Raw genomic sequence first — 17,945 nt, forward strand, 5'->3', positions numbered from 1 at the left:
AGTGCGGACGTGCACAATCGACTTTATAATATCTGTTTTATAAAATCGGTTTAAGCTAATTCAAATTTATCCTGTAGTGTAGACGTACCCTTTGAGCAGGAGTAGGCAACCTTTCAGAAGTGGTGTGCCAAGTTCACTATAATTTAAGGTTTTGCGTGCCGGTAATACATTTTAATGTTTTCAGAAGGTCTCTCTCCATAAATCTGTATGATATAAATAAACTATTGTTGTATTTAAAGTAAATAAAGTTTTTTAAATATTTAAGAAGCTTCATTTAAAATAAAATTAAAATGCTGATCTTATCAGTTAAGTGTGATCCTTGCCCTCGCTTTTCCTTGCTGAGTTTTCCAACGTGGGCTGCGGCAGGGGCTGACTGAAGAGCGCTGGATCGAGGCTAGGAGCAGAGCCCTGGGCTGGCCACCGGTACTCCAGGCTGGCAGTGTGCTGAGTGAGGCCGGCGGCTGGAACCTCAGGCCAGCAGCAGGATGAGCAGCAGGGGTGAAAGTAACTTAAATTTCTTACAGGTACTGTCATATTGCAATCCCCCTTGGAGGAAGGAGCTCAGGGGCTGGGGATGTGTGGGGGGGTGGAGGGGGCACTCAGGACAGGGGGTTGGGATGCGGGGGGCTCAGGGCAGGGGCTGGGGATGTGGATGATGCAGGAGTCAGGGTTGGGTGGCATAAGGGGCTCAAGGCAGGGGGTTGGGGTATGTGTGTAGGGGCCAGGCTTGGGGCTGGCCTGGGACAGTCCTGGTTGCAGCCAGGTTACCTGGATGATGGATGGGTCCCTCCCCCACACTGTTCCTGTTCCTGCCAAGGGAGCTGTGGGCCAGCTGTGTGGGGGCACTGCATCTGCAGGCAAATGGGGGGCGGCAGCAGACGACCCCCTGCCCTGTTGCTCCCTTCCCCCCGAAGGGCCGCAGCTGTGCACGCTGCGGGGACAGCATGTGCCTGTAGTGGCCTGGTATCCAGCCACAGTGGCGAGAGAGGGACAGCAGGACATGGTGCCGACACCTCCACCGCGCCTCCCGTGGGCCCCTTTCATTTGCTTGACTGCCTGCTGCTTAGTCCAGTGCACGAGGCTGCCAGCACCAGCCTGCCAGAGAGTTCCAGCAGCCAGCAGGACCCCATCTTTACAAAATACTTTTATGAAGTAGGAACCCTTGATAAGGAGAATTGCCATGGCCTAAAAATAAAAGTTTAAAACTACAATTTTCCAGTGTTTTTCCAACTGGGAGAAGGTCATAGGTCTGCAACAAGTAGATTCAAAACAATAAGTTTAGCAGATAAAGTTAAACAGTAATGCTATTATCTTTCTCTCATTTTTGTTCTTTTAAAGCTTAAACTTTTGTTGGCTCTTTTTTGTTTGTTTGGGTGAATAGTTTTGCCCAACAACTCTAAAGCTCTTTAAACTTTAGCATTGAGTTGGCATTTCGTGGATCTGACAGGCTAGTTAGTTTTCAGTTAAGATGACATAATGACAATATGCTAGAGAGACTTTTTAAAGCCTAAGAAAAGTTCAATGAAAATTCACGTTATGAGTCAACTTAGTAGAAGCAAAGTGAAGAATAAAGTGTGTATATTTCTAGCAATGTTTAATCCTCAACCCCAGTTGCCTTTGCCTCCTCATATCGATTATTGAACCTTCCTCTCTGCGCTCCAGCCTCCAAACAAACTAATAAAAGTGAACAAAATGAAAGGTAAAGAGAAAAGTAGAAAATAGAATAGGCCATTTAGAATGGCAAGGACAAGCATATGACTGGTGACCTTTCTACCTCAGTGCAGAGGAAAAGGGCTCCTCCATAACCTCTCCATTGGTTCTACTAACCCCTTAGCTTTGACTGAGCAGACAGCTCCATACCCGTGGCAGTTTTCTAACCACAAGTGATCCTGTCTCTCCTTCAGAGCAGATACATCTCACTGCCTCTTTTTCAGGTCTCAAGGCAGGACCATTCTCTCTCTCTGAAGAAGCTGGTTCCTCCCACAGTGCCCCTTTTTTCCATCCCCTCTGAGACTCTGGTCAGTTTGTTAGCATGGCGGGTGGTTGGTGCACCGTGCTTCCCTCCCAGCTTCTCTACTTCCCACTGACAGCTTAGCTAAAATCCTCTTTACTTTGGGGGAATGAGGGTGGCATTTTGAACCAGAGGCTTTTCTCATTGTGCATAGCTTCAGTAGAAGAAGTACCTCTTTTGCTGTCAAGGAAGATCATAGGCTGCAGTAACAGCTACATTGCCCTCAGAATGAGGAGCAGCAGCATCCTGGTGGAGCATGTTGTGTAGTCACATGCACTGTCCCATTCTGCTGTTAGTGAGTGTCACAAATGCCAGCTGAGGAGTGAAAAAAATGGCTATGAGCACCCCCCACAACCAACTCATATCTATATGTATATGTAGAGAGAGACTGATTAAGGGACAGAATATGACTATAACATTTAAAAATTGTAAAGTGAAGTTGACAATCTTCTCTTGAAAACCTAATGTTAAAGTGCTCATGGTGTACTGGTTGTGTTGGGATTATTGGAAAATGGTTTACAGCATTTGTCCTCTGCCATGTCGACATTGCTCTGCCTATTTCCCTATCATCAGTGAAAGGTAGGGATGCATGGCATATGTCCACAACTGTTCTTTTTCTACATATGTATTGTAATGCCCTTGAGGAGGAGAATCTTCCTGGTATTCTCAGTGTTTGAAATTATATGCCTCTGTAATAGAGAAAAAAAGAGAATGGGACACATTGCACATTCTTTGAAGGTGACTGTCATGAGAGGGGAAAAAATGATACTGCAGTCTTCATTTCTTTTTGAGTATCCCCCTGACAGAATTGCTGTAGATGTATAATAATCTGTTTGGGCAGGGATGGTGTCCCTAACCTTTGTTTGCCAGAAGATGGGAATGGGTGACAGGGGATGGATCACTTGATGATTACCTGCTATGTTCATTCCCTCTGGGGCATTGGCCACTGTTAGAAGACAGGATACTGGACTAGATGGATCTTTGGTCTGACCCAGTATGACTGTTCTTATGGTAGACAAGAATTTAGAAAAAGTCTGTGGAGTTGTTGTTCCACATTGTATGTAAAACAGAGTTGTGTCCTTTGAACAGTATGATTAATTGCATCTTTGATCATAGTTATAGATGTCTTGATGGAAAAGTTACAGTACTAAAGTGTATACTTAGGAATAAAATAATAGTTTTATTTTTTAAGGGACAGTATATCATGTCTCTTTCCATAATAGCCACAACTGGGATGTTATTTTAGAGGTGTTGAAAACCTGCAGCTCCTACTTACCACAGCAGATCTGAAAAATGACATTCTTTTCAGAGTGTGAAGGGGTAATAGGCAAACATAATTGAGAATCTGATTGTTTTCACCTTAAATTGAGTCTCTTGTACTGTATATGTGTATGATGATTTGTTTCTGTTACCCATATAGTTCTTATGTAATGAACTTGCCAGATGTTGTGTTGGGCCTGATATGTGGTAAAGAGATTATGTAGTGAAAAGTAAATTTCATCATTGTTTTCATTTGTATAGTTTCACATCTTTGTCGAAAAATTTAGTTGGACCTTATAATTTTGAACTTTATGTGGGAAATCTTTGATGTGAATATGCACTTCACACCATACTTTAAATCTGAACATCATTTAAATTTGTGTGTACATTTATATACTATGCCATGTCACTTCTATATTCTGACACAAAGCCCATGTGGCATTTACCACTGAGGTTAAGAGTTGGATGGGGAAGAAAACAGGAGGACTAAAGTTATGTCCACAACCAAGAATAGCTGGATAGATATTTCTGCTAAAATGATCAGCAGTAAAATAGTTAACTAAATTGGTGTGATTTCCTCCAGTAATCCTAGCCAGCTCCCTAGATAGCACGTGTCCTAATAGGGTGCCTACCTAGGACCCAGCAGCCCCAGCACACACCAACCCTCTTCGACACTTCTGATCATCTTGCAGCAAGGGTTTCACCCACACTTTTGCAAACCATACACATCACCTATAATATTTTGCTGTAGCCCTTCACACAGGGTTGTGGGATTGATACAGGTTGTGATAAAGTGATGAATGATTTTGGGGTTCCAGGGGGAAAAAGGTTCAGAACCCCACAGAACCTATATAACAAAATAAATATTTTAAATATTTAAGCTGTTATATTCAAATGCAGTTCCACTCTGAAAAATGATTTCCAAAACTATACATAGTACTCATCATATCTGCTCTCCATTTGCTGTTCAGTCATATTCTGCTGACTTTAGTGACAAAAATAAGTTTTTGCTGCTTTTTACTCCTCTTAGTTCTGCAGAGCCAACACAGCTAAGAGAGATGAAATAAGAAATGTGTTCCATCTTGTGCATTTTGGAATTGGATGCTAGGATCCAGTCATTTATACCTTTGCAAACTCATTGAAGACAATGGAGATTATGCAGGTGCTGAAGTTGTTGAAGGCATAATTTGAGGACATGGGGGGTTATACAGCTGTAAGTAAAGATCTAATTTGGCCAGTAGAACCATTAGTACTGATCATGATGTGTGAATTGGAAAGGAACCCAGTTTTACTCTGAGATCTCAGTCTGAAATTTCAAGGCTGGCAATTTACTTGTAAACTGTGCACATTTGACACTGATGTCATTGACAGTAAACATGGAATCTTCAGTGCCTTATTGAAAGCATTTTCCTGTTCCATAGGGAATTGATCTGTTGACCATCTGTGTTTAAAAGATTTAGCAGACACCAACTAACTAGAGGACTAAACATACTATTAATAATAATAATTTGTGTTATTGTAGCACCTAGGCACTCAATCATGGACCAGGATCCCATTACAAGCCAGTTAAGTACAAAAACAGAGGGCCCTGGTTAGAATCGCCACCAGCCATTATCTCCCAGTTTCTGGAAAGGCTGGAATTTCACTACTGCTTGGAGGTTGCAGTAATGGTACTTGGACCAGATTTGTGGGGTAGAGAGCTGATGGGCAACCCTCCACAAGGTAGAATGGATTACAAGGAAAGGATGATCTGCATTGGACAAGTTATTGCTAAATAGTTTCCAGATGTGTTGTTCAGTGAAGTTGTGGCTGCTTTTTTGATGTCTTGTCCTTTCTTCCTGTAATGTCTGGGACCAGAGCCTCCTGCTACTGTAAGGAATTGGCAGTAGTGGAATTGTCTGCTATTCTGACTCTCTCTAATTTTGGAGCCTTCTTCCTTTGAATAACATCAGTACTTGCATCTTTTGTTGCTTTTTACAGCTTTTCCAAGTATCAGCAGTGGCATGAATTGACTTTGTTCTTGAGTTGCTGGCCATAGATTTTGAATAGAAGCAATAAAAGTGATTACTGTGTTATTAATTTAATTCTGATAAAATCATGAGCAGCAGTAGAAGCTCTGGAGCTCTTTCTTTAGATTCAGGAAGACAGCACTACATCAGTTTACTTTTGGCTCATATTCCTTTCACACTTGGAAGGTTATTTTTTGCAAATATAAAACCTGGAAACTTAATATTGTCTAAATGAAATCTTAATTTTTTTTAGAATTTGTTGGCATTGCCTAAAATTATTGCTATGGAATTCTTCCAATTTGTCACTCAAGGTAGGTGTATGTGGTTCCCCCCCCCACCGAAGTTCTGACCATATATCTTAATTCTACAGCCCTGACTTTTGAAGGAATTCTGTATTTTAGGTTCTCCTTTCTTCATGAGCAGCAGAAGTATTTTTGGTCAGCAGTATTTTTGAGGATTGCATCTAGTGCATTTCACCTCTAATCCGAAGGGATAATTGGAGTTTTAAAATAAAGAAACATAATTTTCTATTTTTTTTAAATTTTGATTAAATTTCTGAATTTGAAATCATATTATTTTATTATTAAAATTACCCTACAAATTTTAGGGTAAAAATTTCTAACATTTGTGTATGCAGTTGGTGCATGCTAATACTAGATATGTATGAAAATCGGTCACTTTCAGAACACAAATGCCCAATTATGTACCTAGTGGACATTCTTGTGAAAATAGGGTGCAATCATTATTTGAATGCCCAGATTAGTACATACATTTACACATGCCCATATTTAATATTATTTAAAAGAAAGTTCAATTAATTGTAGAATAACTTTAACCAAATTGCTTGGGTTTTATCTGATAATTCCTCATTGATTGGTAGCTTAGTTTTGAAAAGAGAGGAATATAATCTAACTAGATGCATGATGCATCTAGTCTGTACTCAAGGGGATTAGAATCCTTCAGTCGTTTTTGTTGGAGCCATTTATCTAATTTTGTAGGTCAATAGAGAATATAAAGTTGCACTGGAAGAAGCTGCATTACCTTTTATCTATTACATACGGTTTTCAGCCATCATAGATAGGATACTTTAGAACCAGTGTGTATGTGTTCCAGAAAAGCTCACAATTGCATTTTCTTGCAACAACTTTAGCTACAGAGACAATATTAGGGTTGCTTTAGGTAACACAAAAATATGTGATCAAGTTTGAGAAGAGAATGCTTGATCTCTGACCCTGTCTAGCTCCCTTAAAAATTTCTCAATACTTACTTTTGAAGGCCAGACCCACCAGCATGTGCCAGTGGCTTATTTAGAAAATACTTTGGGTTTTACTTATGACAAGAATGACTTAGCTAGTTGTTTTGTTGACGTAACATATAGTCTCAAAAAGGATTATGTTAATGCAAACCAGTTGCCTTTTAGAGCTCGCCAGGAGGGTCTACATGGGCCAGGGTGGATAAAAATCAAAATACTTCCGTAACAACCACTTTGCAGCAGCTGCTCTGAAAAATGAGGGAGGAACCAAGCTAACTCTCCCACAAGATGTGTGATGGAACTCAGCAGTGGACTGTTTGAGCACTATATCAAGAACTGCCCTAATCTGATGACAGTTTGTGAACAAAATCATGAAAGAATAGATGACACTGTCACAGCCAAAGTCCTCAACATTGGGCTTAAAAGAAATGTTGAGTACGTGCTGAGTATCCTGAAACCTATTTCTGTAACCTTAAACAAAATGAAGAGAACTAGCTGTTTTATTGCTGACACTTGAAATTTGGAAGGAACTGAGGTGAGATCTTAAAAAGAGAAATATGCAATGACAGAGTTAAATTACAAGCATTAAAAAAACGAATGGGAGAAGCACTATCTCCAGATCATTTTCTTGCAGATAGTCTCAATACTCGGTACCAGGGTCAAATCTTAATGGTTGAAGAAGAAGAGTCGGCTGTGACATGGACATCCAGCAATCGTCCCTCCATAATGCCAACTATTATGTTTTAAAGAAAGTCACACCAGTGAACTGGTGGAAGTCACTTAAGCATTTGGATTCAGAGATTGTTAAAGTGATAATCCTACTTTTAACAGCAGTAGCTTCTTCTGCCAGTATAGAAAGAATATTTTCTTCCTTTGGACTAATTCATTCCAAATTGAGAAATCGCTTGGGACCTGAAAAAGCAGGAAAGCTTCTCTCTCTCTTCCTCCGCGTCCACCCCCTCCCGATTATGAACAAGCAGGAAAATGAAGGTGAAGACAACTGAGTTAGCTGCAGAAGCCATATTTTAAGTTTCTCATGTTGACCTGGCTGACATAGTCGATTTAATTTTTTTTTAATTTCATTTATCTAGATATTTTAGTTGAAACAATTTTAACAAAAACAAACCTGATTTTAAAAAACTTGAACGTTTAACTAAATTCAAAAATACATATGCTTGTTTGGTTAAAATATTATATGTTTGCTGTTGAAGAAAAAAAATCCAGAATATATAACATTGTTGTTTTAGTTAAATAAAACAATTTAAATGTTTGTCTGGTGATTTTCTCCTCCTAATACAGCATGGCAAGAAAATCCTCCAAATATTAATGGTTAACCTTTTGAATTGGAGATAGTTCACCTCTCAATGACTTCATAAATATCTGCTTCAATTACCTTTGGTAAATGAAATAATCAAATAATCATTCATTTTCAGATATAGCTGAAAAGTTTTCAAATTAAATCTCTTAAAATGTATAGTGTGTACCTTCTAAAAATGAAACCCACATCTATCTCTGAGTTGTGAAGAATAGGTATTAAGATTATAATAACCAACAAGAATGCACTTTTATGTAGAAAAACCATGATTAAATCGAGTCTTCCTGACGCGGGCCAAATCCACGCTGACACAGGCCAGTTAGAACGCTTTATAAATCACACCCCTTTGGTGCACTTTGCCGCACTGTATAGACAAGCCCTCAGAACATGTATTAATATTGTGAAGAGCTAGGGAATTAGTATCTTCACTCTTCCCTCTATTAAGAAGACGAGTCTATGATGTATCCTATTCCTTACCTGAACATGGTGGTGGGGAATCTCTCCTCTCTTCCTGGTTAAAATACTTATTCTTTGACAAATGTTCTGAAATATTAAAAAGTTTTATTTATTTTAAAAATAGAAAAAGCCTTGTTAAATAGTTAAACTAGTTAGGGATGTAATAAGAGAAAGCGGAAATACATGCTAAGTACGTAAGTGAGCATTATTTGCTCAGCAAATCTCAAGGTCCTTCTGAGCAGAGCAGAAGCTATATTCCACATTGTCAGTGCCTCCTGAGGCTGCAGAATCCTGCTGAGGAAATAAGAAAATATTTTCTTGCAGTGAGACAAAAGCATTAGCTATGGAAGAAATCATATTGATTTGCAAGTATCATCTCTGTTTAATTTATGGCTTTCTCAGCTATCTTGAGGTTGAATGAAAACACAAAAGTGACAGCTTGCATTGTGACAGAACAGAAACTGGGAAGGGAGATCTTTGCCAAACTGGAAATCCTGATTGATCCACTTGAGCGTTGACAAAGAGTTTGAATGGAAGCCTGGCTCTCTGGATTGGTGAATATTATGAACAAAAATTCCAATATACTTTTATTATGTGATAGAAACTTTTTTTTAAATTGACAGTGGGTTTACCAAAATGCGTAATACTTTGGTATTAATTAACATAAAATAGATACGAAAGGCTAAGGCTTTATTTAAATGTTGTTGTGTTTATAAGTGTATGTGCTTAATAAAGTAATATAGTTGCAGCAGTCATTAATGTTGGACTTTTCAGGTAGAAGAATAAAACCTGGTGATGGATAACACTTCGTTAATGTCCATTTAATTTTGTCTTCACATTTGTAAAAAACGTAATTAATATTTTTCTTTCTTGAACTGAAATTCTGTTCCACTTAAGAAAAATATGTTTTAAATGGATTTTCACATGTAAACCATTACATCTGATTAAAAGTGATAAGCTCTGTAAAAGGCAGTGTCTTAGAGTATTTGAATAGCTTATATACTAATTGGTTTTTCAACTGTGCTGTGTCTGGATCACCTGCGACTTTTTATTCATCATCATGTTTTGCTACAAGGTAGAGTATCTTGTAATTTGCTTGTTGTCTTTTGTTAAACAATTTCCTAAAGATGTATTTTACTTTCTTCTATGTTTTGTTAGCAGCTTGGGCTGGTTTTCTTGATTCCTAAAAGTATTTTTTTCTGAAGAGTGCAGTGGTTCATATTTGGTATTAGAAAGGGTTGCTCTTCCGCTTTTATTTCAGAGCAGATAAAATGAGTTTCATAGTCTTGTTGGTATGTAAGGTAATTATTATAAAACCAGAGAAATTTAAGTTTCCCTAAGAAAATGAGATCAAAGATAATTTTATAACCTTTGTGCTTTGTTTAACTTTGAATCTTTTGATTTCTAGATAGCTGTCCAATAAGTACATACTGTTCTGAAACCTGCAAGACCTATATTAAATTATCATTATGCTGCTTATATATTGTACATTTTAAACATTATTTTAATGTTTATATTAAATTGTATTGAAGGGTATTTGGAATATGCAGCATTAACCTCAGCTTTGTTTTCTGCAGAGATTAGTCAGAAGATTTATGTAGAACAGTCCATAAGCTCTCATAATTGGTGTCATTAGTAATAAAGAAGAAAACTTTCACCTTAACAGGATTTTCTCTTATGTGCAGCTTGCCCAGTTTAGGCAACGGAAAGCACAGTCTGATGGGCAGAGTGCATCCAAGAAGCAGAAAAAAAATAAAAAGGTATCAAACACCAAAGATGAAGAATCGATACAAGATGGTCCTGTTATTGACCGGTCACAGGGTGATGAGACATCCACACACCAAAGAGGAGCAGCTGCTACTGCGGACTTTGCTATGATGAGGACTTTACGCAGTAGAGAAATTATCAAACATGACCAGACGTATACAATTGAAGTAAGTGTTATCAGGTCCTAAGCAATTACATTATTTTCTTTTTAAAGAGGGGCTCTTTATATTTTACTAAACTGCAGTGAATATGCAAAGGAAAATGAGTGGGCATTTTGAGAATATTGACATTATTCCTTGCCTCAACCTCCATGCTGCTTTATGCTCTGAGCTGACACTTTCCATTTGCCTGTTGGTGGCATATTTTCTATGGCATGATAACTGAGCTGTAGAATATGAAGCATTTGTTTGCACAGTTGTGTGCATTCCTTGATAGGATAAAAGCTGTATATATTTTTTAAAAGCTTATAATGAAATTGTAAGTATTACTCAGGAGTATCCCCAGAAATTTTTTGCATGATTTGCACAACTGAACCGTCTAGTGTTTTTCCACCTTGGGGCTCTTCACTGCCCTTCTCTTGTCCAGCTACCCTATGCAGGTGCTCACTCCAGCTCTCTGTACTTGTAATAGGTCTTGAGGCTGTTGATGAGCAAGTACTGTGGGCACAGCAGAGGGGACACGGACTACTGGAAGCAGGATGAGACTAGGCAGGGTTCTGGGGGGGGGGGGTCCCTGGTGCAGGAGCCGGCCCCATGGCAGCAACGTGGAGAAGCAATGCTGAATTCCCAACCAGGTTTGATCCCATGGCTCTTCCATGAACAGGGCTGACTCCAGGCCCCAGCAAGCCAAGTTTGTGCTTGGGGCAGCATGCCGCGGGGGGCACTCTGCCAATTGCCGGGAGGGTGGCAGGCGGCTTCAGTGGACCTCCCGCAGGCATTCCTGTGGAGGGTCTGCTGGTCCCCGCTCCGGTGGAGCATCCGCAGTCATGCCTGGGGGAGGTCCACCGGAGCCGCGGGACCAGCAAGTGGCAGAGTGGCACCTGCGGTGTGCCGCCGTGCTTGAGGCGGCGAAATGGCTAGAGCCGGCCCTGTCCATGAAGGTGGTGCTGTGGGGCCAAAATTGAATGACTGGTGTTATGACCTAGTGTCTGAGGGTAGTTTTGGCCCTGTACCTGAGTCTGAGTGGCACAGGTACTAGCCAAAGTAGTAGCCAGGTTCAGGTTAATCTCTCCAACTGAGATTTACAAGGCATTTTCTTAGAGCTGTCTGCTCTTTCACTCAACATTACTGTCTTGACACAACATCCTATAAAGATCTAAGGCAAGATTACTGAAAGTATTACAAGGGATTATTTTCTAGCTGAATTTCCAGTTCTTACTTACCTCATCTTTGTAGTAGGATATGTCTTTGGCTTTTGCTTTTGTGCCACAAAATATGTTCAGTAGTTGGTGTATGTAACATTTTTAAGTGTCATGACTGGACTTCCTTTATTCTTCTAGTGTTTCTGTAGATAAAACAAATCACAGTTTTCTGTGATTTTTCTGATTTGAGTTTTTCCTGTCAGCAAGTGGAACTAGAATCTCCAGTTTAAAAATAATAAAAACAGTCCTGAAGAAACCCACATTCTTGATGCAGACCACAGCAGATGGAATCAAAGTGTTTCTATTTCTTTACTTTATGGGTTTCTTTTCTTAGATAGAAGGGATCTGTTCAAAGGACTGAAACTTTTCTTTCCCTTTCTTGGTTATATCATCAGAATTGTAATAGGACCATTTTGTTTTCTTTATTGTTCAGCATTTGCAGTCTCATTGGCTACTTCAGTTTATGGGCTTTCTTTCTATTTTCCTGGGAGGATGTCACAAGATGTCTAATTCCCTTCCTTTTAGGATTAAAAGGGTTGTCTAGTCCCTCTGATTACCAAAATTTACTAGAAAAACTCACCAGAACCTTTCACCTGAAGAAGACTATTTTTTGAAAGGCACAGATAGTCATTAATATTCCTTAATAATCATGTTAGAGTTGTTCCCCTGAGAGAAGTCTGTAGCAATCTGACGGGCATAATTTCTCCTCAGAGTGTTGTATAGGAGCCAGTTTAAGAAAGGTGGGAGGAGAGGAGAGGAGTGTCTTTTTTTGTTAGAGTCCTGAAGATTACTACAGTTTTTATTATTGTAACTGATAAGAAATAACCATCCCTGTTTTCCCGTCCATTGCATCTCTCACCTGAACTTCATCTGTAATGTCCTTAAATCATAGTTCTTCTTCGAGTGGTTGTTCATATCGATTCCAATCAGATGTGTGCGCGCACGTGCACGTTGGCTGGAAGATCTTTCCCTTAGCAGTGTCCTTCTGGTCAGCCTGGGCACCCCCTGGAGTGGCACCCTCATGGCACCTAATATATAGCCCCGCTGACCCTCCACCCCATGAGTTCCTTCTTACCGTCAGTGACAGTGGCTGGAACTTCCCTTGGCTCTTGCTCAGCAAGTTCTCTTCGCTTTTCCATGTATATAGTTCTCAGTTAGTTTGTAGTACCAGTTAAAAGTTTAGTATAGTATAGTTGTTGGGGTTCCCCCCCCCGGCCCAGCACCATGGCATGCCGCGGTCCCCAGATTTTAAGAACTACGTGGCTTGTGCCAAGCGCATGCCTAAGAGCGACCTGCTCTTGTCGCATCTTAGGTGCCTGAGGGAGACCCATCAGAAAGATCTCTGTAAGATCTGCCATGAGTTCCGCCAACAAACATTTAAAGAATGGGAACAGTGCCTGAAGGTGATCCTCATGGAGGCAACCTTGCGCCCCCAATCTGACCCGGGCTTGAGAGACCCGACCCCATTGGTGTCGTCCTCAATGCAGAGCACCCCAGCATTGTCTATGTCTTTGGCGCCAAAGAAGGACACCAGAGATGCCCAGCACCACCATGGCTCCTCTTGGGGCCCATTGGACAGTAGGCACTGCTCCCATTCACTGGTGCCTCAAAAGAAGAGAAAGCTGTATGACCGCTCTCCTCTGGCTAAACCTCGAGAAGTGCAACCCCAGTTGGGCCTCTCCTCTGTGTCTCCTTCTGGGGCTGTGTCAACTCCTACCTGGGTGAGGCGATCGAGTCCGCCATCACTTCAATCCCCAGCACCTACTCAGCAACTTCAGCTCCCATCCATGCTGGAAGCCTATCAAGCTGCTAGAGATCTCCTCCACCTGACTGCACCGTTTTCGCCTGCCAGGGAGGAATCCTCAGCACCCAGTCCTCCGGTGCATTCCAAAGGAAAGCCAGCTATTGTGTCGAGGCACTCCCCTTCGCCTTGCCTATCGGCATCTACACGCTCTGATAGAGAGCCTTCCCACTCCCTGAGCACTCAATGTTTGAGGCACCAAGGATCGGCTCCTCCATGTCTTCAGTGTCTGAGACCTCGGAGTCAGAGCCCGACTCCTACCGCTCAAGTGGTAGCAGGAGTCATAGAGCAAGGTCAGGCAGAGATAGAAGGGAGCAGCAGGTGTCGCCTCCGCAGTGGTAGAACCCGCCTAAGTTGCCCTTCTGGACCCCCTGGGCTTGCCACCAGAGCCAGCAAGGAACCCAGGGCCCACGCTCAGCTACGTATTCTGTTGCGTCCGCCACCTTTGTGCCGCCTTCAGCCGTACAGCCGGCACCTACAGTTTTGACACCTTTCCGACCAGCAGTGTTGTCGACTCCAGCACCCTGCCTGACTCCGACTTCGGCACTGGCTCGTACGACGTCGGCAGACCCGTCTCCCATGCCTGCACCGCTGTCGACGTCGACCTCAATGTAGGCACCTACGGCCCTGGTGCCGACGTTGGCACCGGGCCTCTTGACACCGGCAGCTCCTGGGAGTGTGCTTATGCAGCTCCCTCCTGTGCGGTTGATGCCAACACTGATGTTGTCTACAATGTCTACGGCCATGGTGCCATCATCAGCACCACCTCTTCCACCTCTGCCCTGGGAGTCATGTGACCCATCCAGGACAGACGGTAGAGAGCTTCCACCACTGGCACATGCTTCCTCGTCCTCGTCCCCGGACGAAGCGGTGGCAGGGTCATCCATAGCTCCTGCATTAGAGGACAATAGAGTTCTGCAACAGTTACTCCACAAAGCTGCCCAAGGCTTGGGCATCAAGGCCGAGGAGATGGTCGAGGAAGCGATCCCATGGTGGACATCCTAGCATCCTCGGGGCCCTCATGGGTAGTGTTACCCCTCATAAAAACAGTGGTGGACGCCACTAAAACCCTGTGGCAGACACTAGCATCTCTGCTGCTCACTGTTAAACGCAATGAGTGCCGTTACTTTGTCGCCTCCAAAGGCTTTGAACATCTCTACTTGCATCCGCCTCCGGATTCCCTGGTTGTTGATGTGGCTAACCCGTGGGAGAGACAAGGCGTCCAAGGTCCTTCCCCAAAAAATAGAGATGCTAAATGTCTGGACCTAGTGGGTAGGAAAATCTACTCCACTGGAGGGTTACAATTCCATATTGCTAACCAGCAGGCCATCGTGAGTAGGTACTCCTATAATACCTGTACTTCCATGACCAAGTTTATGGACTCTCATCTGAATTCACTGCCTTGGAAGAGGGGAAACTAGTCTCCTGCGCCTCACTGCAGGTGGCCTTAAACCCTGCAGACGCTGCCACAAGACTCATGGCGACGGGGGGCCAGGTTACAAGTCTCAGGGTTACCCTATGAAGTCAGGGCCTTCCGTTTGAGGGTGAGACTCTATTTTCAGAGAAAACGGATAAACAGCTCCACAACCTAAAAGACTCCCGAGCCACCCTCAGATCCTTGGTCTTCAATACCCCCGCCACTCAGCGGAGACACTTCCGCCCACAACCTCCTCAAAGGTTCCAGCAGCAAAACTACCAGGACAACGCTAGGAGGAGGAACAGGAGCAGTAGAAGAAGACAACACCCCTCCACTAATCAAGGCCAGCCTAAACCGCCCTCTGGCCCTAAACTGCCATTTTGAAGGTGCGATCGAGGACAGCACACCAGCCCAGAGACTGGATTCACCCCGCCTTACCTTTTCCTTTCGACTGTCCCCCTTCTACCGTGCATGGTGCTGTATAACTTTGGACCGCTGGGTACTTTGCATGGTAGAGAGAGGATACTCCATCCAATTTTGTACCTTCCTGCCCTTCCACCCCCTTTCCCAGTCCCTCTTCAGGGACCCTTCTCATAAGCATCTTCTTATTTAGGAGATGCAATCGCTCCTAGAGCTGGGGGCTGTGGAGGAGGTTCCACTGGAACACAGGGATGAGGGTTTCTACTCCCGCTATTTTCTAGTACCAAAAGCCAAAGGCTGCCTAAGGCCTATCCTGGACCTGCGTGACCTCAGCAAGTTTGTGAGGAAACTCAGGTTCCACATGTCTCCTTGACCTCCATTATCCCTTCACTGGATCCAGGAGACCGGCGTGTTGCCCTCTGCTTGAAGGATGCGTATTTTCATATAGCCGTAGCGCAAAACCACAAAAAGTACCTCAGGGTCGTGGTCAATGGTTCCCATTACCAATTCACCATTCTCTTGTTCGGCCTGTCAGCAGCACCTCCAGTTTTCACCAAGTGCATGGCAGTCATCGCCGCCTTCCTGTGGAGACATCAGGTAGGGGTGTTCCCATATCTCGACAACTGGTTGATCAAAGGCCGATCCAGAGCTCAGGTAGAAGATCAGGTAACATTCATTACAGCCACCTTCGAGAAATTGGGCGTCTTATTGAATGAGACGAAATCAACTCTGTCCCTGGTCCAGAGGATAGAGTTCATAGGGGCGGTCCTGGACTCAACTCGGGCCAGAGCATTCCTTCCAGAGACGAGATTTCATGCCCTCGACTCTGTGATCCAGGGACTCAAGAAGTTCCCCACCACCATCGCGAGAAATTGTCTCAAGCTGCTCAGCCATGTGGCAGCCTGCACATATGTGGTTCGACATGCCAGACTCAGGCTTTGACCGCTACAGTCGTGACTGGCGTTGGTGTACAGACCTGCCACGGACAGCTTGGACAGGATTGTGACTCTGTCTTGCCCTGTTCTTGACTCAGTCCTGTGGTGGATGGAAGCTCAGCAGGTGTGCTCGGGAGTCCCCTTCGCCTCCCCTCAGCCATCCCTGATGCTAGTGACGGACGCGTCAGATTTGAGGTGGGGGAGCTCAGCTGGGGGTACACAGGACTCAAGGCCTCTGGTCGCAGACAGATCTCTATCTTCACATCAATGTAAGAGCTCAGAACGGTACACCTAGCGTGTCAGTCATTCCGCCTGTATCTAGTGGGTCGTTGTGTATCAGTCATGATGGACAGTATGTCCGTGATGTTCTGTCTCAACAAACGGGGGATGAGGGGTTGCACACTCCTCTCCCCTGTGCTAGGAAGCCCTCAGGTTATGGGACATTTGTACAAAACACTCAGTCAATCTGCAGGCTTCGTACCTTCCGGGAGTCCAGAACTAGCCGATGGACCTCCTCAGCAGGTCTTTTCACAGCCACGAGTGGTCCCTTCGCCTGGATGTCGCATCTGTGCTCTTTCAGAAGTGGGGCTGTCCCCGACTGACCTCTTCACCACGTGATGCAACAGGAAGTGCCAGCAGTTCTGCTCCTTCCAGAACCATAGTCCAGGTTCCACAGCGAATACGTTTCTCCTTCACTGGGTGGGACCACTTCTGTACGCCTTCCCACCCATACCGCTCGTTCACAAGGTCCTGCTCAAGATCTGCAGAGACTGGGCTTTGGTCATTCTCATAGCTCCAGCTTGGCCCTGCCAGCATTGGTACACATCTCTCCTGGACATGTCAGTGGGGGGCCCTGATTATCCTACCACTCTTCCCGGACCTTCTCACACAGGATCATGGGTGGCTCCAGCATCCAAACCTGCTGTCGCTACATCTCACAGCCTGGAGGCTCCATGGCTCAATCCATTCGAGCTCTCCTGTTCAGAACAAGTCAGACAGGTTATCTTGGGCAGCAGGAAACCCTCCACTAGGGCCACTTTCCTGGCAAAGTGGAAGAGATTTTCAATCTGGTTGGCTCAGTGCAACTTCTCCCCGGCACTAGCTTCAGTGTCCCGGGTTTTGGATTTATCTTTTCCCCCTGAAGCAGGAAGGTCTCTCCTTGTTCTCCATAAGAGTACATCTGGCCACCATCTCAGCTTTCCATCCGGGGATACAGGGCCGCTCAGTCTTTGCTAACCTCCTGGTTAGTCACTTCCTGAAGAGTCTCGACAGGCTGTATCCACATGTCTGCCAACCAGTTCCTGCTTGGGATCTTAACCTGGTCCTCGGTAGGCTCATGGGACATCCCTTTGAGCCTCTAGCAGCATGCTTCCTACTCTACCTCTCCTACAAGGTTTCATTCCTGGTGGCGATCACCCCAGCCTGGAGGGTGTCTGAGCTCAGGGCCTTAACGTCCGAGCCACGCTACAACGTGTTTTTTAAGGACAAGGTTCAGCTCAGGCCTCACCTGGCCTTGCTCCCCAAGGTTGTGTTGTAGTTCCACCTCAACCAGGACACTTTCCTTCCAGTTTTCGATCCTAAGCCTCATACAAATGACAGGGAGCAGAGACTCCACTCTCTCGACATCCACAGAGCGCTGGCTTTCTACATAGAAAGACCAAACCATTCAGGAAGTCAGTACAACTCTTTGTTGCAGTGGGGGACAGAATGAAGGTACAGCCTGTTTCAACCCAGTGCATTTCATCATGGATTGTGGCGTGCATTACTGAGTGTTACAGTCTAGCAGGAATCCCAGCGCCCCTGATAACAGTGCACACTACAAGAGCACAAGCTTCTTCAACAGCTTTCCTGGTTCAGGTTCCCACCCAGGAAATCTATAGGGCTGTGATGTGGTCATCAATACACACTTTCACCGCACACTATGCAATTACTATGCAGGCCA

General features: G+C 43.9%; 1 protein-coding gene across 3 annotated transcripts in view; it reads left to right on the plus strand.

Moving 5' to 3' along the window:
• The window catches only part of AKAP9 (A-kinase anchoring protein 9), a 204,250-nt gene that overhangs the window by 39,623 nt on the left and 146,682 nt on the right, over window positions 1-17,945 (plus strand). For all 3 annotated transcript variants that reach the window (XM_030550534.1, XM_030550535.1, XM_030550536.1), the window contains exon 2: window positions 9,989-10,237. In XM_030550534.1, coding sequence (XP_030406394.1) covers window positions 9,989-10,237 — 249 coding nt within the window. The remainder of the gene's footprint in view (window positions 1-9,988; window positions 10,238-17,945) is intronic.

The sequence above is a fragment of the Gopherus evgoodei genome, chromosome 2 (genome assembly GCF_007399415.2).
Source record: "Gopherus evgoodei ecotype Sinaloan lineage chromosome 2, rGopEvg1_v1.p, whole genome shotgun sequence".
NCBI classification, from domain to species: Eukaryota; Metazoa; Chordata; order Testudines; family Testudinidae; genus Gopherus; species Gopherus evgoodei.